Genomic DNA, 25,767 nt, shown 5'->3' on the forward strand with positions numbered 1-25,767 from the left:
AGACTGAAGATGCAGCAGTTTATTACTGTCAGAGTTTGCACAGCATCAACAGTCAGTATGTGTTCACACAGTGAAAAAGCGTCGTACAAAAACCTCCCTCAGTCAGACTGAAGAGGAACTTATCTGAACCAACAGCTGCTCTGAAACACAAACACTAGAGGTCTGACTGTGACATATTCTCATGTTGAAAAGTCTGCTGTGTTAGAGAAACTATTTATTTAATTTATTCATGAGTATGAAAAGATTTTCTCATTTCAAAATTCACAGAGCAACGAAATAAAAAACTCTAACTTGACATCAAAAGTTATTATACTTCTCGTAGTTTGAATCTTTATATATAATAAAGACATTTAATGAACACAAACAAATCCACACAAATGATGAACACAACTTCTGCACTCATATTGATGTTACAAAATCACCATCAAACACAGTCAACATCCCTGAGAGCTAATCCAGAACTGACACGAGTCACTGTGAGTTTCATGGACCGGCTGTTTCTATTCAGACGTCAGCAGTCGGACAGCAGACATTTAACGCTTTCACAAGAAAACACACTGAAGACAAACTGCTGATCAGAGCGTCTTTATTGTCATGAAATATGGAACACGTCAGCGTTACGAGAAGCAAAAAGCTCAATGAAAAGATATAAAAGCAAAGTTAAAGAGAAACAGAGACAGAGAGTTCCAAAGTGAGAGCAGAGTTACTGGATGTCTCTGTATGCTGATGATACCACACTTTATATATCTGATCCAGAGATGAGGCAGATTTCAATCCTTCAACATGAAACAATCAAATCTGACTCAATCATTTCATCTACAGGGTTCATTTAGGAGAAGAGATGAATCAGGTTTTATTTCAGGTCACTCAGAAAGTTTGACCATCTGTTGATGTTCGAAAAACTCCAGATGGACACAGAATTTATTTGATGAACAGATCTTTATTTTCTGAAATAGTGACATTACAAATGTTACAGAAAACTAGAAAACATGTCTGAGAGAAAGACAGAAAATGAGAAAGAGACGAAGATGGCGTTACATGGAGCAGAATGAAACCAGCAGCAGAGACCAGCTCGGTTGGATCCAGACTAGGAACACTGGCCTTTACTCAGAGTCTCTGAGACCGCAGCCTGGGAGCCCTGGGTGGCCTCGCAGGTCACAGAGTCCAGGCTGGTCCACTGGTCTTTAGTGAGACTCAGGGTGCTGGTCCAGCTGTAGAGGCCGTCCTTCCCCACCACCCCCCGGCTCTGGTCCCCGCTGCTGCTGCTGATGCTGCCGCCCCGCCCCACCTTCCAGGACAGGGTCCAGCCTGAGGGGAAGCCCTTGTCGGCCAGGCAGATGAGCGTGGCCTCCCCGTTCTCTTTGTCCAGCTCCTTCCTGGAGGGGGGCAGCACCCTCAGGGTGGGACGGGTGTCACCTAGAAGACACCAATCAGATTAGAGGACGGGGAGCGGACAGCTGTCAATCAAACAGCAGACACTTGGACACCTTGACTGTGTGAGAGCTGATTTAGTCCCTGAAGGAGTTTCTGTCAGATGGTTTTTCTGCTCCACCGGTCACTGACTCACACATTGTTTCACTTCCCTTTAAGAAGCCTCTCATGCACATCAGCACAGAGACAATCATCAGACAGTTTGAGCTGAAATATATCAAAGTACACTGGAAACACAAAAGATGATTTTACATTTCAACAGCTGCATTTTACCCTCGTCTATATCGCACTATTTCATGGAGACTTTTCTAAAAGACAAAAACTGTTTTTTTAGGAATCTCTTCAAAGTCCTGGTTGGTTTATGATGAAACACATTTAGGGATAAAACTATTAAAGCACAACAGTTAATCAGATCTACTGTGAAAAGCTCCAATATCACATAAAAACAGACGGCTGAATTTAAAAGTCAGACATAAACAAAGAGAAGCCAGCGACTTCAGAAAAGTTCAGTCACACTGTTCAGAATAACTTTAACTGAACGGCACAAAAGTTTAAGAGGGAAAGATGTTGCTGATTGTTGCTGTTTAATCTTTGCTGCTGCTCAGATTGTTCACATTTCACTAATTAACCGCAACAAGAAAAGAAAAGTTCAGAGAATCTGCTTCAAGTTCAGCTTCAGGGTCAAAGAGGAGAAACCAAGAAGAAAATAGAGATTTGAAAGAGTTTTAGATCAGACAAAGGGAAATTTATATCCTCTACAAATGTTCAGACACAGAAAAGGAGACCTGAACACACAAAACATTATTAATATTGAAGCAGAAACTTACTTCCAAATTCCAGTCTGGTTCCTCCACCAAAAGTCAACCACAGTGATACAAACTCATTGAGCCGTCGTACAAAAACCTCTGACTGTACAGAGACACGGCTCTCTGAGTCTGAAACAAACAAACTCAACTAAATTCACCTCCAATATTTTGGCTGCCTGCCTGAGAAAGACTGAAATTCAATATGACACATTTCTGTTTCTTTACATCGGAAAGACTTTTGTAGAATTTATAATATGTGATAGAATTGGAAACAGTAACAGACCAAAAGTTGGATATCACCACAGTAGACACATCCAGTATCCTGAACAAAGAAATGCTCATAAATGATAGAAAAGACTTTCGCTGTAAAGAATAGAACATTTTTCTGATGTGAATGACTGAATGTCACCAGAACGTAAAGATCCTAAAACAAACAGTAAATCTGTCTAAAAAGGACGACAGAATATGTTGAAGTGTGCATTAAATGAAAGCTTTCAAATCTTTAATGTCAGCATAAACAAACACAAACACTCTGATCAAACTAGATTATATTGAGGGGAATCATGTTGATGTCATCATAAAACAGGCTGAAACATTTCAAACCTTCTGTGTCCTCCACAACAATCAGCCATGACATCATGACCTCCTGACCCCACATGGATGGAGGACCTAAAGTTTCCCAGCAGGACATTGTCCAAAGCATCACACTGTCTGCACCAGCTGGTCTTCTTCCCACAATGCATCTTGGTGTGATGTCTTCCTCAGGTAGTGCTGCACACACACGCACACACACACACGCACACACACACAACTGACCATCCGGATGATGTCAACGAAAACCTGATCCATCAGACCGGACCACCTTGTTCCATGGCCCCGTGGTCCGGTTCTGATGCTCATACGTCCATTGTAGGAGGTTCTGGTGGTGGACTGGGGTCAGCATGGACACCCTGACCAGTCTGCAGCTCCACCACAAACTGTGATGGTCTGTGTGTTCCCACAGCTTTCTGTCAGAACCAGCATGAACTTCTTCAACAGGTCTTCTGTTGGATCAGACCACACGGTCCATCAATGGGTCCTGATCCAGGACCATGTGGTTCAGTGGTTTTCCTTTCCTGGAACACCTTGGTAGGTCCTGGCTGCTGCAGAGAGGAACCTCCCACAGAGTTGCAGTTTGGTTCTCATCAAAGTCTCTCAAGTTACTGAAAAAATAAAAGAAAATAAATAAATAAAAATAAATTATAATTAAATAAACAAACCTTTTTTTTTTTTTTTTTTACAAAACTTCTTAAAAATAAGAACCAACAAATTGTGATGATCAGATTGATCCAAGTCCCTGTTGGAGTCAGTCAGCTCATTTCCATAGAGACACTTTGCATCAGCAGCACCATGCTCCAGTGCTCTGGGAGACTTTATAGTCCTGACAGTTGAAGACTGGAGGACTGACAGCTTTTCCTTCATCACAACACAACACACATGAAAAACATGACTCTGATCTCCGTCCTCATCTGGACTCTCCTCTGCTGCTGCTTCACAGGTAAAGTCCAGAGAATCAAACTCCTCTATGAACATCCGTCCCTCTGAAATGAAGCCCACAAAACCAGGTTTCTGTCTCTGTGTCCTCAGAGTCCAGAGGACAGGTCACAGTGACTCAGTCGCCTGGAGCACTGAGCTCTGCTGTGGGAGGCTCCGCCAGGATCACCTGTAGGACCAGTCAGAATGTTCATGTTTACAACAACTACCACATTTTAGCCTGGTACCAACAGAAAGATGGAGAAAAACCTAAACTCCTTATTTATGATGCTTCCCGTCGAGTATCAGGGATTCCAGAACGTTTTACAGGAAGTGGATCAAACTCTGACTTCACTCTGACCATCAGTGGAGTCCAGACTGAAGATGCAGCAGTTTATTACTGTCAGAGTTTTCACTACATCAACAGTCAGGATGTGTTCACACAGTGAAAAAGCGTCGTACAAAAACCTCCCTCAGTCAGACTGAACAGAAACTGAACTGACTGCTGCAGCTGGAAGATACTGCAGAGACTGATACAGTTCACTGAGGACACACACACACACACACACACACACACACACACACACTCTTCATATTATTTCCCTCCTTCCATCTCTTTGGAAATTCATCTCCATCAGGCCTCATTAATCCAACTCATCATAAAATCAGCCTGTTTGCTGATGACTCCCTGTTATATATCACAGAATCCTCGTCTCCTCTTCATCAATAGATTCATCAGATCAGAGGTTAAAGCTGGATTTCTGCTTTCTTCCTCCTGTCCTGTTTGTTAAAATCCACATTTTGATGAAGAGGTCCACTGTGATTGGACATCAGGAGTCCTGATGGAAACATCATGATGTGTTGAGGACAGCTACACTTCACTGACTCTGTGTGTTTGCATATGTGTCCTGCCTCTCTGCTGCAGCCGTTAAGAGACCAGTGTTGATCAGTGTCTGTCCAGGCCTTTCAGAGACACCCACACGCCGGCAGCACCATGATGATGTCACTGACTCTACTGCTGGCCACCCTGGGGCTCCTTGTTCAGGGTGAGACTCTCTTCTGAAAACTGGGCTTCAGGATGCAACCGGGTTCACCTCAGTGATGTTCTGCTGACTGAAACGAGCAGCGTTGACCTTCTTCCATCTGTTCTCCGTGTTAAAGAAATCATCCTCTTCTGTTTGGATGTCCATCATCTTTGTCCAAGCTGGATTTGTCTCAATGACCTTCTCCTCTTTTTCATGTTTTCCAGGTTCATCAGGAGAAATCACCCTGACTCAGTCTCCTGGAGCTAAGTCTGTTAGTCCAGGTCAGACCGTCTCTATCAGCTGTAAAGCCAGTTCAAGTGTCAGTAGCTACCTTCACTGGTACCTTCAGAAACCTGGAGAATCTCCTAAACTCCTGATTTATAATGCCAACAGCCGTCAGTCTGGAGTTCCAGAGCGTTTTAGTGGCAGTTATTCAAACACAGACTTCACTCTGACCATCAGTGGAGTTCAGACTGAAGATGCAGGAGTTTATTACTGTCAACAAAGTAACAGCCTCCCGTTCACACAGTGATACAACGTCGTACAAAAACCTCCGTCAGCTGAAGAGGAACTGATCTGAACCAGTTCACTGAGGGGACACACACACACACACACACACACTGACTGATCAGAGTTGAACTATTAAATCCTAAAAGATAGATGAATATGTTTTGTCAGATGTGGAAGTTTTCTTCCTTCAACGTTTCCACTCTGAATGAAATCAGCTGTTTCTTTTAATAGCTGCTGATGTTCAATGAGTCCATCATCCAATCAGACATGGAAAAAAGTTTCTTTCAGCCAAAACATCAGTCACCTCAACCTGACTGTCAGGAGATCAATGTTTTGGTCATTTTTCTTTAGAACATGAACATGAAATCATGGCCAGTGATTCCCTCTGTTGCCCCAAAACAAAGAAGTCGAGCTCATTGATTGAACCTCCGGACAGGGCAGGTGTTAAAGAGAAGACCTGCTTAAAGATCTCACTACTGTTTTCAGTTATACACCGTTTTGAGATCACTGCTGTAGAGACATTTGTGTGCACTGAACTCGTTCTCTCAAAGAAAACACAGGAAAGATCAGACAGGCCCACATCAGACACAGTAACCTTTGAGATGCTCAGAGTCTTAGAGATAAGTAGGTCAAGAGTGTGTCCTCTGTTGTGCGTGGCCTCTGTTACATGCTGAGTCAGCCCAAAGTTGTCCAGAGTGTTACTCAGGTCTTTAGTCTTTCTGTCCTGAGAGTTGTCCACATGGATGTTAAAGTCACCAACAATAATTATACGGTCAAAGTGAACACAGATCAGAGACAGCAGTTCACTGAGGTCATCAAAAACGTCTGCACAGCATTTTGGGGGTCTGTAAACATTCAGAAACAGGACTCTGGATGAGGCCTTCAGCTGGATAGTTATATATTCAAAAGACTGAAAACTTCCAGCAGATAAGTGCTGACATTGAAATGATTCATTCACCCACAATCAGAGTTTCAGGCCCAGCCTTTAGCTTTCCCTGTGGCCTTTTACTTTTTAACAGGTTTTCAGTCCTCGCCTTGCTGCTTTGGGATGGATGGTCATCCGACAGAGATCCAGAGTCCTTCGATAGTGGAGCAAATCTGTTCTGTAGTTTCACACTCTGTTGTGAACCTTCCCATTCACGGTTGTCCAGTCCTGATTCCTCCCATGTACGGGGTAGAAGAGCTCCTCTGTCTCGTAGGAAGTGAAGGCCAGTCAGTTTCATAGACTTCAGCTCGCCGTGCCCTGCCTGTGATACGTCCTCCCACTTCCAGGAGACATGATTTACTTTGTGGCTTTGCACCGACAGACAGACAGTTCCAGGGAGGATTATCACTCCATGATTTATTATAATGCACAGAGTCTGCTTTCTTGGTCGTGTTATCTGTGCTCCTTAGCTGTGGTGACTATTACAACATTCACATCAAGGTGGAGACCAAAGGAGATGAAGTCAGAGCTGATAATAAGGCCAACAGTGACGTCAGAAATGATCATGTGTGCAAGTGAATCTACAAAAAGAATCTGAGAGAAAACGGTTCAACCTCAGCTCATTTCCATAGAGACACTTTGCATCAGCAGCACCATGCTCCAGTGCTCTGGGAGACTTTATAGTCCTGACAGTTGAAGACTGGAGGACTGACAGCTTTTCCTTCATCACAACACAACACACATGAAAAACATGACTCTGATCTCCGTCCTCATCTGGACTCTCCTCTGCTGCTGCTTCACAGGTAAAGTCCAGAGAATCAAACTCCTCTATGAACATCCGTCCCTCTGAAATGAAGCCCACAAAACCAGGTTTCTGTCTCTGTGTCCTCAGAGTCCAGAGGACAGGTCACAGTGACTCAGTCGCCTGGAGCACTGAGCTCTGCTGTGGGAGGCTCCGCCAGGATCACCTGTAGGACCAGTCAGGATGTTTTTGTTTACAACAGCAAACATTTCTTAGCCTGGTACCAACAGAGAGATGGAGAAAAACCTAAACTCCTTATTTACTCTGCTTCCACTCGAGCATCAGGGATTCCAGAACGTTTTACAGGAAGTGGATCAAACTCTGACTTCCCCCTGACCATCAGTGGAGTCCAGACTGAAGATGCAGCAGTTTATTACTGTCAGAGTTTTCACATCATCAACAGTCAGGATGTGTTCACACAGTGAAAAAGCGTCGTACAAAAACCTCCCTCAGTCAGACTGAACAGAAACTGAACTGACTGCTGCAGCTGGAAGATACTGCAGAGACTGATACAGTTCACTGAGGACACACACACACACACACAGACACACACACACACACTGACTGATCAGAGTTGAACTATTAAATCCTAAAATATAGATGAATATGTTTTGTCAGATGTGGAAGTTTCCACTCTGAATGAAATCAGCAGTTTCTTGTGATAGCTGCTGATGTTCACACACTCAGACACCTTTTAGTATCAATCACTGTAAAATCTGCCCGTATGCTGACGACATCATATGATACATCACAGAAATGTTCAACTCACAGTGAGTGAGTCCATCATCCAATCAGACATGGAAAAGTTTGTTACAGCCAAAACATCAGTCACCTCAACCTGAGACTGTTTGATTCCCTGGAAACACTTTGTCATTTATTCAACGGTTCATTAACAAGGTCACTTCACATTCACAAGCACAGAGGTCGATGAACCAAATTCTATTAAAGAGGCAGACTTTTTTAAATATCTTTTTTTTTATTATTCTATCCTGTTTCCTTGCTTCTCCTTTTGACATCAATATTTTAAGTAGTGAAAACATAAATTCACGACTCTCCCCACTAACAGAACGGCCTCACATTGCTCCATGGGCAGTGACCAGTTCTGTAAAATATCATCATGGAATGTCCGAGGCCTGGCAGATTGGTCAAATCAAAATAAGTTATGACTAGGCTTAAACAGCTGGTACCTAACATTGTGTTTCTTCAGGAGACGCATTTGACTTCAGGTGAGGTTATCAGGTTCAGAAGAAGATGGCAGGGACAGATATTTACTGCTAATTACTCATCCCATGTTAGGGGTGTGGTCATACTAAGTCCATCCCCTTTCAAAAAAATACCACCACTTTGGACCCCGGGGGAAGAGTTATCATTCTACAAGGTCATTTATTTGGCCAACAACTTAATTTAGTTAATGTCTACAGCTAGAATACAGACGATCCACAATTTTATAACGACATGTTTCAAACACTTTCATCATTAAGAGGGAAATAATTATGGTGGGGACTGTAACTGCACATTGAACCTCAATATTGATCAGAATGGTAATCAAGACTCTTCCCACAATCAATCTAGGAAAGTAATCCTATACTTTTTGGATGAGTTGGGCCTGTGTGATGTCTGGAGGGAGTTGAACCCAGATAAGAGAGAAGTCTCCTGCTATTCAACAACACATTAAGCATATTCACGACTACTTTTTTGATTTCTAGGACTTCACTTTTTTATGTTGAGAAATGTTATTACAATAGCATAATAATTTCTGAAAGTGCCACAGTGTCTATAGAATATAATCCTTCCAAAGAATTCCACGGACCTCCCAGATGGAGATTTGATACCAAGGACCCAGAGTTCATCCGCTTCATTGACCAACACATAGAATTGTTCTTCCAGGTCAACATGTCTGAACCTTCAGCTTTAGTTAGATGGGATGCTTTTAAAGCTGATATCAGAGGGCAGATAATTAGTTATACCGGTTTTAAATCTAAACATTTCAAAAACAAAGTGCGTGCAGATGAAAGAGAAATTAAATCATTAGAAAGCAAAATCATAATTTAAAAAACTCGAGTGCTTGAACATGAACTGAACAAACTTAGAGCCCATTATAATGAACAGTCAGCTAAGAAGGCCCTAACAAATTTAAACAAACTAAAACTCATTCTGTGAGCAGGGAAAAGCAGGTCAGCTGTTTGCTATGAGAATTAAAATGTTACAAAATTAACCCTGCACCTGGTTTGCCCCACCCATCTCCTCACCTGAGGCTCATTTCCTCCGTCAGTCTTCCTCTACATATACCGGTTCATTTTCCCTTGACCTCTGCCAGATTGTCTTGTGTGTTTTCCTGCCAAACATTCCAGCATTCCTTCCTTCCTTCCTTCCTTCCTACCTACCTACCCACCTACCTACCTAACTTCCTTCCTACCTACCTACCTACCTACCTACCTACCTTCCTTCCTTCCTGTCTGATCCCTGAACACTGCCTGTTTACCCGGTCTTAGAGATTCTGCCTAGCCTCTGGATTATTCTGCCTGCCTGCCTGGTTTCCTGACTCCTGCTTGTCTCTCCGGTTTGAAATCTCTGCGTAGCCCTCTGGATTCAGTCTGCTTTATCTGCCTGTTTCCAGAGCCCTTATTACAAACATCCTGAAACCTGAGAGACCGCCATTTAAATCTGGATCATACTGAGACGTATCACTCTTGAACTCAGATACTAACTTCACAGCTGAAATCAAAGCACTAAGGTTAGAACAATACCTGTCAGATCGTTTAAGTAGATAGATAGATAGATAGATAGATACTTTATTTATCCCAGGCTGGGAAATTTCTGTGTAACAGCTGCATTACACACAGGGACACCAAACAACATAGAATCAGAATAGAAATATATACAATAAGGATAAAATATATGCAGTAAGAAAAAATATCTATACAGTAAAGTAAAGTGCACAGTGACTGTGAGTGATGACCAGAGTTATTTAGCTGTTATTATACAGTGTGATGGCATGTAGCAGGAAAGATTTCCTGTATCTGTTTCTCCAACAACGGAGCTGTAGCAGCCTGTGGGAGAAGCTGCTCCGCTGTCGGTCCACTGTGTAGTGGAGAGGGTGCTGCTCATTGTCCATAATGGATAACAGTCTCAAAGGAGTCCAGTCTCAGACCAAGTACAGAGCCAGCCTTCTTGACGAGCTTGTCAAGTCTGTTGGTGTCGCTGGCTCTGATGCTGCTGCCCCAACATGCAACAGCAAAGAAGATGGTGCTGGCAACAACAGACTGGTAGAAGATCTCCAACATCTTGCTGCACACGTTGAAGGATCTCAGCTTCCTCAGGAAGTAGAGTCTGCTCATCCCCTTCTTGTACACAGACTCTGTGTTAGATTTCCAGTCCAGTCTGTTGTCGATCATCACTCCCAGGTATCTGTAGTCCTCCACCTCCTCCACCACCTCCCCTCTGATCCGTAGTGGCTGTGAAGGTGTCTTCTTCCTCCTGAAGTCGATCACCATCTCTCTGGTCTTGTTGATGTTCAGTCTCAGGTGATTCAGTTCAGACCACTCTACAAAGTTGTCTATCAGTGTCCTGCACTCCCCCTCCACTCCCCCTCTTATACACCCGACAACAGCTGAGTCATCAGAGAACTTCTGCAGGTGACATGACTCAGTGGTGTATAAGGTGAAGAGGAAGGGAGAAAGCACAGTCCCCTGGGGAGTTCCTGTATCACTGACCACCACATCAGACAGCACACTGCCCAGACGGACAAACTGTCAAGTAGTCAGTAATCCAGGAGATCACTGCGTCGTCAACACCCATCACCCGCAGCTTCTCACCCAGTAGCACAGGCTGAATAGTGTTGAAAGCACTGGAGAAATCAAAGAATGTGATCCTGACAGTGCCTCCCCCACCATCCAGATGCGTATGGGCTCGTTGTAAATGACAGCGTCGTCGACTCCTAAATGGGGCTGATAGGCAAACTCACTTGTGGCCTCAGCTGGGCTAGGACCAGTCTCTCCAGAACCTTCATCACATGTGATGAGAGGGCGATTGGTCTGTAGTCAGCTGGGTTGGATGGTCTCGGCTTCTTTGGGACCAGGCAGGACATCTTCCACAGCATCTGAACTTTCTCCTGACTCAGGCTCAGGTTGAACAGATGTCTCAGTACAGGAGACAGCTGGCTGGCACAGGCCTTCAGGATCCTGGGTGTGATGCCATCAGGGCCTGCTGCCTTTTTCGCTGGTTCAGTCTCTCCAGCTGCCTCTTTACCTGCCTACAGTCACCGTTGGGTGGTTGATGCTGGTGTCCTCAGTGGGGGAAGGGGGGAGGAGGAGGTGGAGGAGATTCAACTGGACAGTTGAAGTCAGTTTTAATGAGGATAAACATGAAAAACTGACCGAAGGCAGTGAGAAATTCAGCAGAAATATGTTTTAATTCATCATGATGTTTCTTCATGAGAGACTGATACATGAAAGAACAGAGACAAAATGAAGAACGTCAGATATTTGACCAACATTTATTACAACGAAGCAGTTAAATTAGACCTAAAACAGAAACAGGTTTTCTTTTCTATCTGAGTAGAAACTGGAAAGATGTCATAACACAGGAGTCCCTGTTGGAGTCAGTCAGCTCATTTCCATAGAGACACTTTGCATCAGCAGCACCATGCTCCAGTGCTCTGGGAGACTTTATAGTCCTGACAGTTGAAGACTGGAGGACTGACAGCTTTTCCTTCATCACAACACAACACACATGAAAAACATGACTCTGATCTCCGTCCTCATCTGGACTCTCCTCTGCTGCTGCTTCACAGGTAAAGTCCAGAGAATCAAACTCCTCTATGAACATCCGTCCCTCTGAAATGAAGCCCACAAAACCAGGTTTCTGTCTCTGTGTCCTCAGAGTCCAGAGGACAGGTCAGGCAGAGTGAGGCCGGGGCAGGTGGGTGGAAAAGTACTGAATGTGGAGCTGGGTGACAGAACTGGGACACTTTCACAGAATGAATTCATTTCTTATCGTGTTATTAAATCTGATCATAATACTGAAAATTATTTTATCCATCAAGATGAATTTGAAAATAAATTTCATCCAGCAGGACTCAGAATAAATATTCACACATTGAAATCACATTCATGTAATGATATTTTCATCTGAGCTTCATTTTTATTATTTTTACAAATATATTCATTCACCAAAGAAATACAAGACTTTTGTAAATTAATTTTTGTCATCATGCAGATTAAATTGATACCAAATAAAACTTTTTTAAATTCTGATATGAACCTTTAAGATTCAATCATCAGTTAAATTATCTGAATTTCTAAAGAGCTCATAAAAACTCCCTCACTGGGTTTTGTTCATTGAATGTTTTCAGACATTTCATCAATGGCAGAATAACTCTGATCATAAAGAAGAAGCATATGATCTCATTGTATGTTGATGATACTCAGATATTTTTGTCTAATTCCCAAAACTGGACTCGTTCTTTAATGTGAACAAAAGCTTCCATCTGTTTCCCAGCAGCATCTCTTCTTTTAGTCACAGATTGGTTCTTCTTACCTTCAGAAACTGTTGTTAAACACACTGTCAGCTTTGGCTTCAAGACTTAGTGGAGAAACTCTGACTCTGACGTGAGTGACAATCCTCCACAGAAATCTAATAATACAGAAGAAGGCAAAACATAATCCAGTGAAATGTTTCATTTCAAGGAAATCTTTATCTTTATAGCAACAAACCATCTTTTTTTTGTTTTTTTTTTTTTACAAAACTTCTTAAAAATAAGAACCAACAAATTGTGATGATCAGATTGATCCAAGTCCCTGTTGGAGTCAGTCAGCTCATTTCCATAGAGACACTTTGCATCAGCAGCACCATGCTCCAGTGCTCTGGGAGACTTTATAGTCCTGACAGTTGAAGACTGGAGGACTGACAGCTTTTCCTTCATCACAACACAACACACATGAAAAACATGACTCTGATCTCCGTCCTCATCTGGACTCTCCTCTGCTGCTGCTTCACAGGTAAAGTCCAGAGAATCAAACTCCTCTATGAACATCCGTCCCTCTGAAATGAAGCCCACAAAACCAGGTTTCTGTCTCTGTGTCCTCAGAGTCCAGAGGACAGGTCACAGTGACTCAGCCTGGAGCACTGAGCTCTGCTGTGGGAGGCTCCGCCAGGATCACCTGTAGGACCAGTCAGGATGTTTATAGCTCAAACCGTTTAGCCTGGTACCAACAGAGAGATGGAGAAAAACCTAAACTCCTTATTCACTCTGCTTCCACTCGAGTATCAGGGATTCCAACTCGTTTTGCAGGAAGTGGATCAAACTCTGACTTCACTCTGACCATCAGTGGAGTCCAGACTGAAGATGCAGCAGTTTATTACTGTCAGAGTTTTCATGTCATCAACAGTCAGTGGGTGTTCACACAGTGAAAAAGCGTCGTACAAAAACCTCCCTCAGTCAGACTGAACAGAAACTGAACTGACTGCTGCAGCTGGAAGATACTGCAGAGACTGATACAGTTCACTGAGGACACACACACACACACACACACACACACACACACACACACACACACACACACACACACTTCATATTATTTCCCTCCTTCCATCTCTTTGGAAATTCATCTCCATCAGGCCTCATTAATCCAACTCATCATAAAATCAGCCTGTTTGCTGATGACTCCCTGTTATATATCACAGAATCCTCGTCTCCTCTTCATCAATAGATTCATCAGATCAGAGGTTAAAGCTGGATTTCTGCTTTCTTCCTCCTGTCCTGTTTATTAAAATCCACATTTTGATGAAGAGGTCCACTGTGATTGGACATCAGGAGTCCTGATGGAAATATCATGATGTGTTGAGGACAGCTACAACTACTACAGGTCTAAAGTTCTCCCTCCAATCGCCAACTCAGATCACTCAGCTGTGTACCTTATGCCTACTTATAAATCAGTTTTAAAGTCCAGTGAGCCCCAACTCAAAACTGTTCTGAGATGGACTGAGGATAGTACAGAGACTCTGTGTGGATTCTTCCTCAGCAGCGATTGGAGCATCTTCCACAGCTTAGATCTAGAAGAAGCCACAAAAACCATCACTGATTATATCAACTTTGGTGTGGATAATGTCGTGGAAAAAAAAGAAATCCTACATTTCCAAGGAAACTAACTCATGTATTAATGAAAATAGTTAGTTTTTAAAAGCAAAGGCCGAGCGGCTCTCGTGGTGGCTCAGAGAGAGCTCAATCACATGCTGAGGAAATCAAAGGACCAACACCACACGGACATGGAACACAGCTTTAAGGAAATGGACAACAGAATATTATGGGACTGTATGAGAAGCATCGCTAACATGTCCCCCTGCACAAAGCGGATGATAACACTGGATGACTCAACAAGAGCAAATGAACTGAACAACTTCTTTCTAAGATTTGAGGAACAGGATTTTTATTCTATAGGGAGAGAGATCCCAGATTCTCTGGTCCCTCTGGAGAATGTTAACGCCATATTACACCGCAGCAGGGGCAAGCTGTTTTCAGTAAAGTTGGCAAAAGGAAATCACCAGGTCCTGATGGCCTGCTGCCTACTTGATTAAAAGTTGCGCAGCCGAGTCAGTTGCTTCCTGGTGCCCCTTTTTTCAGAGGTCCTTTTACAGCCACACAGTGCCTGACCTGTGGAAAAAATCAGTTCTTGTACCAGTTCCACAGATCTCTCTCTCTCTCATGCCCTGCGGTTGATAATGACTACAGGCCAATCTCATTGACTTCAGTTGTAATGAAATGTTTTGAATTATTGTTGATACGTCCAATCTGACATTGCCAGTTGTGTCGGCCCCTTACAGTTCGCTTACAGACGAGGTCGTGGTACAGAGGATGCAGTTATCACTGTCACCCACTTGATCAACAAACATCTTGATCATACAGAAACTGATTAAAATGAAGGTTGACAGTTTAATCATCCAATGGTTTTATTCTTTCTTTACTAACAGATCACAACAAGTCAGGGTAAACAGCTCGCTGTCAGCCACGAGGCGGTGTAGCACGGGCGTGCCCCAGGGCTGCGTCAGCTCCCCTGTTCTTTTTACACTGTACACTGATGTATGCAGGAGTTCACATCCTAACAACCATGTCATCAAATTTTCAGATACCATCATCCAAAGTCAGCTAGATGTAAATTCCTGCCCCTCTGTGTACCGCAGTGAGAGAGCCTCCTTCAAAACCTGGTGTGATAACAACTTCTTGGTGTTAAACACTAAAAAGACAAAGGAAATGACTTTTGACCTCAGGGAAATCACAGCTCATGACCCGGTAATCATTAACGACTGCGTCATTGAACAAGTGTCTTCCTATAAATTTATTTCCTTATGGTGTGCAATATTCTATCGTGGAGTAATCATGTGGACTTCCTCTGTACCAGACTTGCTCAGAGGCTACACTTCCTCAGAAGGATGCGGCTGTTCGGTGCCAGAACTGAGGTTATGTTAACATTCTCCAACGCTGTGTTAGCCGGTATTATAAGATATGGCATGGTAGTATGGTTCGGCTCCCTTCAGAGAACGGCGTCCGTAGCAATGAAAATAATAAGCAAACAGGATAACGCCCGGCCCCTCCAGGCAAAATATGAGGGAGCTGTTGTTAAGGGAGCGGATAAGACCTTGAGTGACCCCTCTCATGCTCTTCTTCAGGAATATGAGTTGTTGCCTTCAGAGAGGCGCTACAGAGCCAGCAGGTGTAGGAGCAACCGCTTTAAAATGTCCTTCATTCCCACCTCCATTCTACTCCTAAATAAACTTTGATCTACGTATTTTATCCAGGTTTTAAAGTCCTGTGTTTTGATCCATGTATTTAACGGTTTCTTTATTAAGGGTATGTGCAATATTTTTGGGCGCACTGTATTTTAATTTGCACTTGTGGCACCTTATGGAATGATGTCTATGTCAAATGGTGGGACTACTGTATGCATGTATGTATCTGTATGATTGCTGGCAGCAAGATGCACTGTACAGCCCAAAACAAATTTCCCTCGCAGGACAATAAAGTTTATCTTATCTTATTTATTCCATGGCTCATTAACAACGTCACTTCACATTCACAAGGACAGAGGTCAATGAACCAAATCCCATTAAGGAAGCAGATTTTTAGATTTAAATATCGAATGGGAATTCTTCAATCTTTAGAAATTTTCGAAATGTTTCTCACCAAAGACTTTACATCAAAGTGATAAATAATAAATGATACAAAAAAAACAAAAAAACAACAGTAAATACATTTAGATGGTAGCTGTGAAGGAAAATTTAAATAAAACCAAATTTAGCAAAACTTTGAACCATCCAAATTATTTAACTGCAAAAAATTCACCTTGAAAAATCAAAAAGATAAATATTTTGGTGACTTTTCTTTTTCTGATCATGTAAATCTGTGGAGATGATAACTTCACATTCACATCAAGGTGGAGACCAAAGGAGATGAAGTCAGAGCTGATAATAAGGCCAACAGTGACGTCAGAACTGATCATGTGTGCAAGTGAATCTACAAAAAGAATCTGAAAGAAAACGGTTCAACCTCAGCTCATTTCCATAGAGACACTTTGCATCAGCAGCACCATGCTCCAGTGCTCTGGGAGACTTTATAGTCCTGACAGTTGAAGACTGGAGGACTGACAGCTTTTCCTTCATCACAACACAACACACATGAAAAACATGACTCTGATCTCCGTCCTCATCTGGACTCTCCTCTGCTGCTGCTTCACAGGTAAAGTCCAGAGAATCAAACTCCTCTATGAACATCCGTCCCTCTGAAATGAAGCCCACAAAACCAGGTTTCTGTCTCTGTGTCCTCAGAGTCCAGAGGACAGGTCACAGTGACTCAGTCGCCTGGAGCACTGAGCTCTGCTGTGGGAGGCTCCGCCAGGATCACCTGTAGGACCAGTCAGAATGTTCATGGCTCAAACTACTTAGCCTGGTACCAACAGAGAGATGGAGAAAAACCTAAACTCCTTATTTACGCTGCTTCCACTCGACCATCAGGGATTCCAGCTCGTTTTACAGGAAGTGGATCAAACTCTGACTTCACTCTGACCATCAGTGGAGTCCAGACTGAAGATGCAGCAGTTTATTACTGTCAGAGTGCACACATCATCAACAGTCAGTGGGTGTTCACACAGTGATACAACGTCGTACAAAAACCTCGGTCAGCTGAAGAGGAACTGATCTGAACCAACAGCTGCTCTGAAACACAAACACGAGAGGTCTGACTGTGACATATTCTCATGTTGAAAAGTTTTCATGTTACCTGATGTAACTAAAACACACCAGTTCACCACAAAAGCAGTTTAATAACACATATATATATTTGCCGGGACGAGTTTTTGTTCCGACTTTCGGTTTCAAGTCGGCTATAAAAAATGCTGCCCCTCTACGATCATCCACCTTCAACAGGGCTTCACCGTTTCTAAAAGATCCAACGGATTTAAGAGCACAACTATTTGAGGTGTTCTTTGGAGGGAGGGAGTTTTTCGAGACCGGAATGATCTGTTGGCGTTTTCTGATGATATTCTCTCTCAGCGATACAGATTTTCTGCTGATTGAATACGTTACATATGCAGTCTCTTGGAGCCATATGTAAGTAATGCAACAAAACGCAGCCATGCACTCACTGCAGTTCAAACAGCGTGCATCGCACTGCGTTTTTTTGTCATTGGCACCTTCCTGCATTCAGTCAGTGATGCAGATAATCTGAGCAAAAACACTGTTTGTCGCGTTATTCCAAAGGTTGTTCTAAACTGCTGAATATGTTTGAGGTGTTCCCTGGTCACTTACCAGCGCTTACAATAAAGGAGGTAATGTACATGAATTAGTTCACCATATTTCATGTTTAACGTTGTATAAATGTAATATTTACACCTAATTCCTAAATAGGGTTCCCCGGGGTCCTAGGGGCCACTGATTGCACTCACATACCCATCACTGGGCCCTTGGGGGAACATGAGGCCGATTTTGTGAACAGGAAGTCCTTTCACAGTGTCATTGTTCAGGTAAACTGATTTATTTGTCATGTTATTGGTGGTGGCTCATGTGCACATTGCATGCAATTATATTATTAGTGCTGCATACGACACTTTTCTCATCGATCAGATATCTTCATTCAGCACCGAAGATGTTACAGGAGATGGGTCACCATCAATAAGGGAAAAATATTCCCTTTCAGCAGCCTTCACTGGTACCTTAACTGTTTCAGTGCTTTCATTGTGAAACTAATCTGGGACACCTTTGCAGATGACTTGTGACAATCAGCAGTTGGTCACAAGTGTGGATGCCAGATGGCCTGGCTCAGTCCATGACTCACAGATCCTCTGAGTCTATTCTGGTCACCAGCTTGAGGAAGGAATGGCAAATGGCTATACACAATTGTATTCTATTCTTGTTTATTTGTAGCACAAAGTAATTTCCTTTGCCTTCGTTAACGGGGCTTTTTGATGGTCTTCTTCTGGGGGACAGAGGATATCCCTGCACCCTATCCTGACCCACAGACACCACCAGAGCGTGGCTTCAATGTGGCACTTAGCAAGTGCAGGGTCGGGATAGAAATGACTTTTGGGGTCATCAAGTCCAGATTCAACTGTCTCCGTGGCCTGAGGGTTTCTCCTGACGGGGCCTTTGGGATTAGAACCGCATGTGCGGTGTTGCACAATGTGGCCAGCATACGAAAAGGAAGGAGCCCTCGTGTGCCGCTGGTGGCAGCTGACGTGGTGGACCCCATCACCCTTGACAACCCAACTGGTGCAGCCAACAGACGAGCCATCACCCAGCAATTTTTCAGTGATTAAAAAAAAACATGAAAAACACAGCAATGAACTGCTGTGTTTTATTGTTTATGGAAGTTCAGCCTTTTCTGGGGGGAAAGTAGCAATAAGTACACGATGTGAATCATGCTGAACAACACATTAAAGTACCATTTAGTGTTGTACCTTTTCTCACATTGCAGTTGATCTTTAACTTTAATTTCTTGATTTCCAGCTCTTTTTTTCATATTATCCAACTCAAGAGTCCTTTTTTAAAGGGCCCTCACATTGTCTGCTCCAACCTGTATTAATACGACATTGAGGTGTTCATCAAGCAACAGAGAGGAGTCAGATAGACGTTTCAGTTATGTTGGTGTACTGTGTTCATTATTCACTTATGTGCTCTTGGTCAGGATTACTTAAAAAAAAAAAAAAGTAGACGTAGAACTGCTACTGAATGATAAAACCCTGACCCCTTGATTTTTTGTGGGCCTACAAGTGGAGGCCACAGGCTGAAGGGGAGGGTTGGACAATGTCCTCTGCCTGTGACATGAGCAAGAAACCTCATTATTTCTAATTTAAAAAGATTGATTTCATTTGTACATTGAATTCTTATTTAGATTATAAAGATATCTGCCCCCAAAGGTACCTCTGAATACACTGAAAGTGTCTCCTCATCATTGATCTCCACCTGTGGAATAGTTTAAGGGAAATGAATAAAGTGGATTTAAAACAGCACACAAAGATAAGACATGACAATTTCCTGTGTGTGTGTTGGCAGCTTGACCAAAACTACAGCGTCTCCTTCAACTGTACATTAGATGAAGACTTTTCTCATTTGAGAAACAATAAATATGCATTGAGTATTTAACCACCAAAGCACTTACACATACCCTGGACAAACAGTTGCTGCTGGGAGCTGCCAGCTGCAGGGTCTGACTGAACACCCCGTTGTATCCCCTCCATGATCGGCCGCCCTTCATTGTTTGAAAAGGCCAGCTCCTCTGAGGCTGTGTGATCTGCTGGAGCGGCCTTCTCCTCTAATTTTTCTTCTTGTTTGCTTCAGATGATATTGTCAGTGTGTCATCCACATTATACTAAAAGAGTGATGAATGCACAGCAAATACAAACCATCAAACTGAATCAGATCACATTTATTTGTATCGCGCCAAATCATAACAGCTACATCAAGACACTTTACATATAAAGCAACATTGAGACCAGACTCTTTATAAAACTATTGAAAGAGACCCAACAGATCCCGATGAGCTAGCACTTGGCGACAGTGGCAAGGAAAAACTTCCTTTAAGAGGCAGTCATATGATGATATTTATGATATATCTGATATTACAGAGGCGATATTGACTTACACATTTACGTGATCTGGATATTTTTTGCCATTCTTCCTCTCTCGCCTTGTTTGCTGAAACAGTGTTGCTTTTTGCTGTTAATATAAATCTGAATTCATTGTAACTTTATATAAAAACTATTTGTTCCTCTTGGGTGAAATACGCAGCACGTGATCGCTCCATTTTTCTGTGGAAATCGTGTCAAATGACAGTAAACACCCCTTTTTATGTGAACATGGACAGAGCCTGATGAGGAAAGTCTGGGCCGACAAATCAAGTTCATAACCATCGTCGGGATACTCGTTGTCTCTGGATGGAGCTTTGGCTTTGTCGAGCCAGCTCACCCAAAGAAAGCCCGGTTCTGATGACCTTCCTTCGTAGTACACCCCTCTGGTCTGCAGGGGTCAGGACCGACCAAAACTGGTCCAAGGAAGGAACAGTACTGAACCACAGACTCTATGAACACATGAACACAACCTCTGTGGTTCCATTTACTGGGAAATATTGACTGGTCACAACTTTAATTAGCTCAACACAACACAGCATTTTGTCACAACATATGTGAACTTTGTCTCAGTCAGATCATGCTGTCTCAGCAGTTCCAGGTCAGAACTTTCAGACAAAGAAACACAACTCAGAAAAAAACTCAGTCAGCTCATTTCCATAGAGACACTTTGCATCAGCAGCACCATGCTCCAGTGCTCTGGGAGACTTTATAGTCCTGACAGTTGAAGACTGGAGGACTGACAGCTTTTCCTTCATCACAACACAACACACATGAAAAACATGACTCTGATCTCCGTCCTCATCTGGACTCTCCTCTGCTGCTGCTTCACAGGTAAAGTCCAGAGAATCAAACTCCTCTATGAACATCCGTCCCTCTGAAATGAAGCCCACAAAACCAGGTTTCTGTCTCTGTGTCCTCAGAGTCCAGAGGACAGGTCACAGTGACTCAGCCTGGAGCACTGAGCTCTGCTGTGGGAGGCTCCGCCAGGATCACCTGTAGGACCAGTCAGAATGTTTATGTTGACGGTGGCAACAACCATTACTTAGCCTGGTACCAACAGAGAGATGGAGAAAAACCTAAACTCCTTATTTACTATGCTTCCCGTCGAGCATCAGGGATTCCAACTCGTTTTGCAGGAAGTGGATCAAACTCTGACTTCACTCTGACCATCAGTGGAGTCCAGACTGAAGATGCAGCAGTTTATTACTGTCAGAGTGCACACTATATCAACAGTCAGGATGTGTTCACACAGTGAAAAAGCGTCGTACAAAAACCTCCCTCAGTCAGACTGAACAGAAACTGAACTGACTGCTGCAGCTGGAAGATACTGCAGAGACTGATACAGTTCACTGAGGACACACACACACACACACACACAGATCAGAGTTGAACTATTAAATCCTAAAATATAGATGAATATGTTTGTCAGATGTAAATATTGTTGGAAAATTAAATAACACAGAACACAAAGCAGACTTACAACCCATTTATTTACAGCGGCTGCTCACAACAATCCAAAGAGTGGAGGCAAGGCAAGTTTATTTGTGTGGCACAATTCGACAACAAGGTTATTTACAGAGACATTAAAACATGCATGATTAAAGTTTGAACAGAGAAGAAAGGAAAGAAAAAAAGAGATAAGAACAAAAGATAAAATCAGATAAAATCAGTAATTAAAATATGATCAGATTTTAAAACTCAGCTAAGTAGCAGTAGATTCTGAGCTTTATTCAAACTCAGCTAAAAATAGTTGTCTTCAACCTGGATTTAAATACACTGAGTGTTTCAGCTGATCTGAGGCTTTCTGGGAGTTTGTTCCAGACATGTGGAGCGTAGAAGCTGAAAGCAGCTTCTCCATGTCTGCTTCTGACTCTGGGGACTGATAAAGAAACCGGATCCAGATGACCTGAGGGGTCTGGAAGGTTCATCCTGGGTCAGAAGGTCACTGATGTATTCTGGTCCTAGAACATTCAGACTTTTACAGACCAGCATCAGAACTTTAAAGTCTGTCCTCTGATGGACAGGCAGACAGTGTAAAGACCTCAGAGCTGGGCTGATGAAGTCCACTTTTTTGGTCTTAGTGAGGACTCCAGCAGCAGAGTTCTGAATGAACGAGTGAAGAACCAAACAATGCTATCAAACATTAACATTTATAGTGAAGTCACTAGATTCTAAGTTCAAAAACAAAATCGCTCCCGAAGGAGGAAAATAATGCTACGCTAAAAGGGGCCTAACGGGGAAAACAGAAAATACTCTGCTTAGAAGCGTGAGTGTTTTTTGTTTTGTCTCGCCGGGGTTTTTTCTCCTTACAGAGGATAAATGGTAAATTGATGTAAAGTTACAGGAACTCTAAATCACTCGCAAGGAGGAGAACACAAAGTCTATAAACATTAAACTATCGAACGTTATCTACAAAAAAAAAAAAAAAAAAAAAATCACTCATTCAGAGGAAAAGCTAAAGCTATAAAAGGACTAAACTAGGATATGAAAATTACAACTTAAATTCACTCTTTCGAGGTCCAAAGACTTACACAAAAGGATCGAGGGCTAAGGCAAGGACGTAATGCTGGTGTGGGACGAGAAACGACGACACACTGGCACAAGACAAAGGGGAGACAGACTATTTGAGCTGTGGGGGAAATGGGGAACAGGTGGAGACAATCAGTAATCATGAGGGCACACAGGATACATGACGAAGGGCAAGTGTTCTGAAACGAGAGGAGAGTTAGGCATTTCAAAATAAAACAGGAAATGACGAGACACAATAAAGCCCAGACGAGACAACCTCACCACGGTGTGACATTCTCTCTGGCTCCAAAGACCATTACCTCAGTTTTGTTTTTGTTTAGCTGGAGAAAGTTGTGGCACATCCAGTCATTCATCGCCTCAATAGATTTACTAAGAACCTGTACAGGGCCTTGGTCTCCTGGAGACATTGTAATATATATCTGCATGTCATCTGCATAGCTATGGTAGTTTATTTTGCTGTTTTTTGTAATCTGTGCCAGTGGGAGCTCATAAATGTTGAACAGAAGAGGTCCCAGGATGGAACCTTGGGGAACTCCACATGGGATTCTTGTCTGCTAAGATACAAAGTTACCTATTGACACAAAGTGCTTCCTGTTCTCTGAGTTTGTTTTAACCAGTTTAGTCCAGTGCTGTGGTGCTGTCTGAAACCTGACTGGAAGGCATCATAGCAGTTATTTTGTGTTAAAATGTAATTAAGCTGTGGAAAACCCACTTTACAGAAACTTTTCCAGTTTCATAGACTTCAGCTCGCCGTGCCCTGCCTGTGATACGTCCTCCCACTTCCAGGAGACATTATTTACTTTGTGGCTTTGCACCGACAGACAGACAGTTCCAGGGAGGATTATCACTCCATGATTTATTATAATGCACAGAGTCTGCTTTCTTGGTCGTGTTATCTGTGCTCCTTAGCTGTGTGTTAGTTTCTCACCTCCACTGTTTTGAATCAATGGAATGGAAAGAAATGGAATTTCCACACAGTCCATTTACCTCCACATTTACTTCTAAGTAATGAAATTTCATCTGTAATACTGCAACCTTCTGCAGGAGGCTGTAGTAGTCATTTTGGGTCTGATCACCTGGTAACCCGACTGCACCGGCATCTTTCTTCCCCATTTCATCAATGCAATGACAAACGAGCTCATACATTCTAAGCTACAGCTGCAGGTAGACAGAGGTGACTATTACAACATTCACATCAAGGTGGAGACCAAAGGAGATGAAGTCAGAGCTGATAATAAGGCCAACAGTGACGTCAGAAATGATCATGTGTGCAAGTGAATCTACAAAAAGAATCTGAGAGAAAACGGTTCAACCTCAGCTCATTTCCATAGAGACACTTTGCATCAGCAGCACCATGCTCCAGTGCTCTGGGAGACTTTATAGTCCTGACAGTTGAAGACTGGAGGACTGACAGCTTTTCCTTCATCACAACACAACACACATGAAAAACATGACTCTGATCTCCGTCCTCATCTGGACTCTCCTCTGCTGCTGCTTCACAGGTAAAGTCCAGAGAATCAAACTCCTCTATGAACATCCGTCCCTCTGAAATGAAGCCCACAAAACCAGGTTTCTGTCTCTGTGTCCTCAGAGTCCAGAGGACAGGTCACAGTGACTCAGCCTGGAGCACTGAGCTCTGCTGTGGGAGGCTCCGCCAGGATCACCTGTAGGACCAGTCAGGATGTTTTTGTTTACAACAGCAAACATTTCTTAGCCTGGTACCAACAGAGAGATGGAGAAAAACCTAAACTCCTTATTTATGATGCTTCCACTCGAGTATCAGGGATTCCAGAACGTTTTACAGGAAGTGGATCAAACTCTGACTTCACTCTGACCATCAGTGGAGTCCAGACTGCAGATGCAGCAGTTTATTACTGTCAGAGTTTTCACTACATCAACAGTCAGGATGTGTTCACACAGTGAAAAAGCGTCGTACAAAAACCTCCCTCAGTCAGACTGAACAGAAACTGAACTGACTGCTGCAGCTGGAAGATACTGCAGAGACTGATACAGTTCACTGAGGACACACACACACACACACACACACACACACACACACACTCTTCATATTATTTCCCTCCTTCCATCTCTTTGGAAATTCATCTCCATCAGGCCTCATTAATCCAACTCATCATAAAATCAGCCTGTTTGCTGATGACTCCCTGTTATATATCACAGAATCCTCGTCTCCTCTTCATCAATAGATTCATCAGATCAGAGGTTAAAGCTGGATTTCTGCTTTCTTCCTCCTGTCCTGTTTGTTAAAATCCACATTTTGATGAAGACGTCCACTGTGATTGGACATCAGGAGTCCTGATGGAAACATCATGATGTGTTGAGGACAGCTACACTTCACTGACTCTGTGTGTTTGCATATGTGTCCTGCCTCTCTGCTGCAGCCGTTAAGAGACCAGTGTTGATCAGTGTCTGTCCAGGCCTTTCAGAGACACCCACACGCCGGCAGCACCATGATGATGTCACTGACTCTACTGCTGGCCACCCTGGGGCTCCTTGTTCAGGGTGAGACTCTCTTCTGAAAACTGGGCTTCAGGATGCAACCGGGTTCACCTCAGTGATGTTCTGCTGACTGAAACGAGCAGCGTTGACCTTCTTCCATCTGTTCTCCGTGTTAAAGAAATCATCCTCTTCTGTTTGGATGTCCATCATCTTTGTCCAAGCTGGATTTGTCTCAATGACCTTCTCCTCTTTTTCATGTTTTCCAGGTTCATCAGGAGAAATCACCCTGACTCAGTCTCCTGGAGCTAAGTCTGTTAGTCCAGGTCAGACCGTCTCTATCAGCTGTAAAGCCAGTTCAAGTATCGGTAGCTACCTTCACTGGTACCTTCAGAAACCTGGAGAAACCCCCAAACTCCTGATTTATTTGGCTACAAACCGTCAGTCTGGAGTTCCAGAGCGTTTTAGTGGCAGTTATTCAAACACAGACTTCACTCTGACCATCAGTGGAGTTCAGACTGAAGATGCAGGAGTTTATTACTGTCAGCAGGGTTCCAGCCTCCCGTTCACACAGTGATACAACGTCGTACAAAACCTCCGTCAGCTGAAGAGGAACTGATCTGAACCAACAGCTGCTCTGAAACTAAACTGAAGAAAG

The 25,767-nt window shown here is 43.1% G+C and overlaps 1 protein-coding gene, 1 pseudogene and 7 gene segments (V, D, J or C); 8 read left to right on the forward strand and 1 right to left on the reverse strand.

The window, feature by feature from the left end:
• Positions 1-578: 578 nt before the first annotated feature.
• LOC115051378 (Ig kappa-b4 chain C region-like) lies at positions 579-3,137 on the reverse strand. The segment is given in 3 exon segments: positions 579-1,416; positions 2,259-2,310; positions 3,054-3,137. Coding segments are annotated over 3 exon segments (465 nt in total).
• Positions 3,138-3,722: 585 nt separating this feature from the next.
• On the forward strand, positions 3,723-5,306 carry LOC115051379 (immunoglobulin kappa light chain-like). Its single transcript, XM_029514779.1, has 4 exons — positions 3,723-3,774; positions 3,864-4,186; positions 4,720-4,795; positions 4,999-5,306. The coding sequence occupies exons 1-4, from the start codon at positions 3,723-3,725 to the stop codon at positions 5,304-5,306; spliced, it is 759 nt and encodes a 252-aa protein (XP_029370639.1).
• A 1,654-nt stretch (positions 5,307-6,960) lies between these two features.
• LOC115051381 (Ig kappa chain V region 3381-like) lies at positions 6,961-7,436 on the forward strand. The segment is given in 2 exon segments: positions 6,961-7,012; positions 7,102-7,436. Coding segments are annotated over 2 exon segments (387 nt in total).
• Positions 7,437-12,958: 5,522 nt separating this feature from the next.
• On the forward strand, positions 12,959-13,410 carry LOC115051192 (Ig kappa chain V region K16-167-like; the record flags this gene model as incomplete). The annotated part of the segment is given in 2 exon segments: positions 12,959-13,010; positions 13,100-13,410. Coding segments are annotated over 2 exon segments (363 nt in total), but the record flags the coding sequence as incomplete, so codon positions are not given.
• Positions 13,411-16,689: 3,279 nt separating this feature from the next.
• LOC115051382 (Ig kappa chain V region 3381-like) lies at positions 16,690-17,156 on the forward strand. The segment is given in 2 exon segments: positions 16,690-16,741; positions 16,831-17,156. Coding segments are annotated over 2 exon segments (378 nt in total).
• A 118-nt stretch (positions 17,157-17,274) lies between these two features.
• Positions 17,275-18,815, forward strand: LOC115051383 (putative nuclease HARBI1; annotated as a pseudogene).
• A 2,090-nt stretch (positions 18,816-20,905) lies between these two features.
• LOC115051384 (Ig kappa chain V region 3381-like) lies at positions 20,906-21,381 on the forward strand. The segment is given in 2 exon segments: positions 20,906-20,957; positions 21,047-21,381. Coding segments are annotated over 2 exon segments (387 nt in total).
• Positions 21,382-24,105: 2,724 nt separating this feature from the next.
• LOC115051327 (Ig kappa chain V region 3381-like) lies at positions 24,106-24,566 on the forward strand (the record flags this gene model as incomplete). The annotated part of the segment is given in 2 exon segments: positions 24,106-24,157; positions 24,247-24,566. Coding segments are annotated over 2 exon segments (372 nt in total), but the record flags the coding sequence as incomplete, so codon positions are not given.
• A 454-nt stretch (positions 24,567-25,020) lies between these two features.
• LOC115050762 (Ig kappa chain V-III region MOPC 63-like) lies at positions 25,021-25,686 on the forward strand. The segment is given in 2 exon segments: positions 25,021-25,175; positions 25,379-25,686. Coding segments are annotated over 2 exon segments (360 nt in total).
• The last annotated feature ends 81 nt before the right edge of the window (positions 25,687-25,767 follow it).

This window comes from Echeneis naucrates, chromosome 11 (assembly GCF_900963305.1).
Source record: "Echeneis naucrates chromosome 11, fEcheNa1.1, whole genome shotgun sequence".
Classification (NCBI taxonomy): Eukaryota; Metazoa; Chordata; class Actinopteri; order Carangiformes; family Echeneidae; genus Echeneis; species Echeneis naucrates.